This window comes from Poromitra crassiceps (genome assembly GCF_964638095.1).
Source record: "Poromitra crassiceps genome assembly, chromosome: 30".
In the NCBI taxonomy this organism is placed as follows: domain Eukaryota; kingdom Metazoa; phylum Chordata; class Actinopteri; order Beryciformes; family Melamphaidae; genus Poromitra; species Poromitra crassiceps.
In genome coordinates, this window is record NC_139652.1 from 9,087,934 (window position 1) to 9,092,933 (window position 5,000).

Sequence of the window (5,000 nt, forward strand, 5' to 3'; positions counted from 1 at the left end):
CCTAGTTTGTTTATTTTGGGCGGTCGCCTGAGGCACATTGGATCCATACAGCTCTTCTGCTCAGCAGGAAAATTCTAGTTCACGAGTGGAAGTCTGCTGATTTGCCCTCGGTCGGTGAATGTATGGTTCTCTCAGCATATGGCAGCATATGAGAAATGTTGCATCTCTTCGTCTCATTAACCAGTTGGAGAATTATGCTCAGAAATGGGGAAAATACCTGGACTTTGTGAATGGCTAATAATAGAGGCCATTGGGGTTAGGTGATTACTTTACATTTTCACGTAGTCATTTTGATATCGCATGGCTCGCGTGACATCGCCGATGGCATCCCAATTTCTCGGGTGGCGTCTCTGGTGACCTCACGGATGATGCCTCAATTGCTCGCGTGACGTCACTGGTGACGTCGTCGATGAGATTGCGGTTCTGCGGGTGTCATCGCTGATGTCACTCCAAATAAGTTGTGATGATGTGAAGATGTTTCTCCGGTCTCTAAGTCGATGTAAATGATGTGTGCGTTTTGTAACGCCTCCCAGAGAAACCTATGATGTCACACTCACTACCTTTTTAATTTACTTTTTTTTTTTAATACAGTCTATGGGGATGACACATTTTGACACTGTGTTCTGCTGTTTGAAAAAGTACACTTATTGGCCTGATGGGGGTGCTAAATTTAAAGGTCAATATTTTGAATTTTGAAAGGCTAACTGCTACACCACCAGTCTGATTTCGATGTTACTGATTGGCTCAAAAAAGAGAGCCTGCATGCATCATTCATGGAGAATCACATGTTTGGCTTGTTTCGGGCTCAAGATAACTTCAGTCATAGTAAGTGTTTTTCAAATGGTGGAAGTCTAAACTGCAGCTGTACCTTGCATTTCCTTCCGTCCACCGTCTCCTCGGGAAACTCTTCTCCGATGTGGAAGTTGATCTCGGTGGTGCGCACAGTGGTGGACGTCTTGATGTAGAACTGCTCGCCATCCTGGCGGATCTCCACGTGGGGCTTGGAGGCCGCCGCCCCGGCCACTTTCCTCAGCATGGCGTTCACACCTGACCGCGCACGACCCAGACGAGAGAGAGAGAGAGAGAGAGGAGAGAGGGAGAGAGAGAGGAGAGAGAGAGAGGAGAGAGGAGAGAGGGAGATGAGAGAGAGAGAGAGTGAGAGAGAGAGAGAGAGAGAGAGGAGAGAGAGAGATGAGAGAGAGAGGAGAGAGAGAGATGAGAGAGAGAGGGAGATGAGAGAGAGGGAGAAGGATGTGTGAGAGAGAGAGAGAGAGAGAGAGAGAGAGGGAGGAGGAGAGAGAGAGGAGGTGTGTGTGTAAGAGAGAGAGAGGGAGGAGAGAGAGAGAGAGGTGTGTGAGAGAGAGGAGAGAGAGGGAGAGGGAGATGAGAGAGAGGGAGAAGGATGTGAGAGAGAGAGGGAGGAGGAGAGAGAGAGAGATGAGAGAGAGAGGGAGATGAGAGAGAGGGAGAAGGATGTGTGAGAGAGAGAGGGAGGAGGAGAGAGAGAGAGAGAGATGAGAGAGAGAGAGATGAGAGAGAGAGGGAGATGAGAGAGAGGGAGAAGGATGTGAGAGAGAGAGGGAGGAGAGAGAGAGAGAGGAGGTGTGAGAGAGAGGGAGGTGAGAGACAGAGAAGGATGTGAGTGAGAGAGAGAGATAGAGAGAGAGAGAGGGGAGGTGAGAGAAAGGAGGTGTGTGAGAGAGGGAGGGGTGTGGAGGAACAAGGCAGTCAAAGTCAGAGTTGGCAATGCTGAATAGAAGTACATTAACATATTAGGACGACCTGTTCTTTCAACTTTACCAATTAAAGGGATGATAATTGTATTTATTTATTTATTTATTTTTATTTATTTTTATTTATTTATTTATTTTTTTATTTTTTTATTTTTTTATTTTATTTATTTATTTATTTATTTATTTATTTATTTATTTATTTATTTATTTATTTATTTATTTATTTATTTATTTATTTTTTTCTGCCCCATAGGCTCTGATAGGGTTATTTCTCAATGCCAGTGACTCCATTATTACTTCAGCAGGTGCTGAGATTTGTGGCATTCAAAACTCACTGCCTCCTTTTCTCTTTTGGAATCAAAAACTCCCTGCTCACATTCGTAGCTGGTCAAAGATGGAGGACGGTGCTCCAAGTGAGCGACTGACGGCACAAGACATTTAGTAGTAGCTCAAAAACAAAAAACAAAAGCGATATTATTATTACAGTCATTTGCACCATATATTAATAGCCTACCTCTTCACTAGATGTTTCTGTTGGATCTCTGGTTTCTAGCTGTTTTGCTTCGCTCTATTGTGAAAATGTGATTTTATTGTTTCTGTCAGTGTGACTTTCTGAATTACAGGCCACCATAATCCAAGGGTAGGGGGAGGCTGCTGAGCCAAAGACCTGTTGATGTTATTGCTGTATTTATATTCGACAGAAGTCAGAGATGACGTATATGCCCAGTTAATCATGAAAGGGAGACGTAAACAAAGAGGATTGGTTTAATAAGGATTTTTAGACGTGGCTGTGGAATTTGCGAAAGTGGGTATAAGTAAGTATTGGGAACGCAGTTCTAATGTTTTGTACCATGAATCATGGACACACACCTTGTTATAGCACCACACAAAGTAGAGAGAGAGTAGATGGAGCATATTAGCGACAGTGAGGCTTGATCGTTTGAACACGGTCAGCACTCGTTTGGTTTGGTCTAGCCGTTGATGTGTCCCGCTGTCTTTCTGTTCTGCTCAAACGCTCAACCCCACCCAGCTTTCTACAGCAGCACTCCAGGCCTTCACAATCACATCAACCTCCATCCTGCACAGGTCCACACAGACTGGCTGCATGACGACGTCCTTCTGTGTTGGTGTGTGTAGCAAACATGAAGTTCCAATAATATGTCACACTTCAAATTGTGAGTAAACAAGAATGACAGAAAATGTCGATGACATTTCATAAAGAAAGGAAAATGATAGATGCTCTGCAGCTCTGGCAGTAACTTCTACTCGAGAACGATAAATCGGGGGAATTTTGGCAGTCTGTGTTGAGAGATTAAGGTTTTGGCTCTGGCAGGAAAAACAAATCGACACTTGAGGGTGATGTGCCAGATCAGCGCTGGCCTTTCCAGTGTCAGACTGCCGTTCTGCACGTGGCACGGCTTTGGCTTGTGGCAACAGTCTGGTGAGGCCCCGTTTGACTCTGCCAGGCCATCTGGCACGCCCTCTAGCCTCGTGTCCTGCCAAATGTCCTGCGCCTTTTTGACTTCACTGCCCTCTCTCACCTCCTGAAGTAGCTGAAGATCTAGAATGTGTATGGCCTCTCAGCTCCTGAAGTAGCTGAAGATCTAGAATGTGTATGGTCTCTCACCTCCTGAAGTAGCTGAAGATCTAGAATGTGTATGGCCTCTCAGCCTCCTGAAGTAGCTGAAGATCTAGAATGTGTATGGCCTCTCACCTCCTGAAGTAGCTGAAGATCTAGAATGTGTATGGTCTCTCAGCTCCTGAAGTAGCTGAAGATCTAGAATGTGTATGGTCTCTCACCTCCTGAAGTAGCTGAAGATCTAGAATGTGTATGGCCTCTCAGCCTCCTGAAGTAGCTGAAGATCTAGAATGTGTATGGTCTCTCACCTCCTGAAGTAGCTGAATATCTAGAATGTGTATGGCCTCTCAGCCTCCTGAAGTAGCTGAAGATCTAGAATGTGTATGGCCTCTCAGCCTCCTGAAGTAGCTGAAGATCTAGAATGTGTATGGTCTCTCAGCCTCCTGAAGTAGCTGAAGATCTAGAATGTGTATTGCCTCTCAGCCTCCTGAAGTAGCTGAAGATCTAGAATGTGTATGGCCTCGCACCTCCTGAAGTAGCTGAAGATCTAGAATGTGTATGGCCTCTCAGCTCCTGAAGTAGCTGAAGATCTAGAATGTGTATGGTTCCCTCAGCTCCTGAAGTAGCTGAAGATCTAGAATGTGTATGGTCTCTCAGCCTCCTGAAGTAGCTGAAGATCTAGAATGTGTATGGTCTCTCAGCCTCCTGAAGTAGCTGAAGATCTAGAATGTGTATGGCCTCTCACCTCCTGAAGTAGCTGAAGATCTAGAATGTGTATGGTCTCTCACCTCCTGAAGTAGCTGAAGATCTAGAATGTGTATGGTCTCTCAGCCTCCTGAAGTAGCTGAAGATCTAGAATGTGTATGGTCTCTCAGCTCCTGAAGTAGCTGAATATCTAGAATGTGTATGGTCTCTCTCAGCTCCTGAAGTAGCTGAAGATCTACAATGTGTATGGCCTCTCACCTCCTGAAGTAGCTGAAGATCTAGAATGTGTATGGCCTCTCAGCCTCCTGAAGTAGCTGAAGATCTAGAATGTGTATGGCCTCTCAGCCTCCTGAAGTAGCTGAAGATCTAGAATGTGTATGGCCTCGCACCTCCTGAAGTAGCTGAAGATCTAGAATGTGTATGGCCTCTCAGCCTCCTGAAGTAGCTGAAGATCTAGAATGTGTATGGCCTCTCAGCCTCCTGAAGTAGCTGAAGATCTAGAATGTGTATGGCCTCGCACCTCCTGAAGTAGCTGAAGATCTAGAATGTGTATGGTCTCAGCTCCTGAAGTAGCTGAAGATCTAGAATGTGTATGGTCTCAGCTCCTGAAGTAGCTGAAGATCTAGAATGTGTATGGTCTCTCAGCTCCTGAAGTAGCTGAAGATCTAGAATGTGTATGGCCTCTCACCTCCTGAAGTAGCTGAAGATCTAGAATGTGTATGGCCTCGCACCTCCTGAAGTAGCTGAAGATCTAGAATGTGTATGGCCTCTCACCTCCTGAAGTAGCTGAAGATCTAGAATGTGTATGGCCCTTAATGATACAGACACATCTTTTCGGTACTGTAACAGCAGCTCGACAGAGACACATGCCTCCCCTCAATTAGTGGACAAAATGTGTGAGTCTGAATGTGTGCAGCTCCGCTCTGCACTCTGTGTTGTAGGAAACCTCAGAGTCAACAGATCATTATGAAGACGATGATGGA

General features: G+C 45.4%; 1 protein-coding gene across 1 annotated transcript in view; it reads right to left on the reverse strand.

The window, feature by feature from the left end:
* The window catches only part of crabp1a (cellular retinoic acid binding protein 1a), a 26,641-nt gene that overhangs the window by 18,894 nt on the left and 2,747 nt on the right, over window positions 1-5,000 (reverse strand). The window contains exon 2 of the mRNA XM_083662891.1: window positions 869-1,047. Coding sequence (XP_083519017.1) covers window positions 869-1,047 — 179 coding nt within the window. The remainder of the gene's footprint in view (window positions 1-868; window positions 1,048-5,000) is intronic.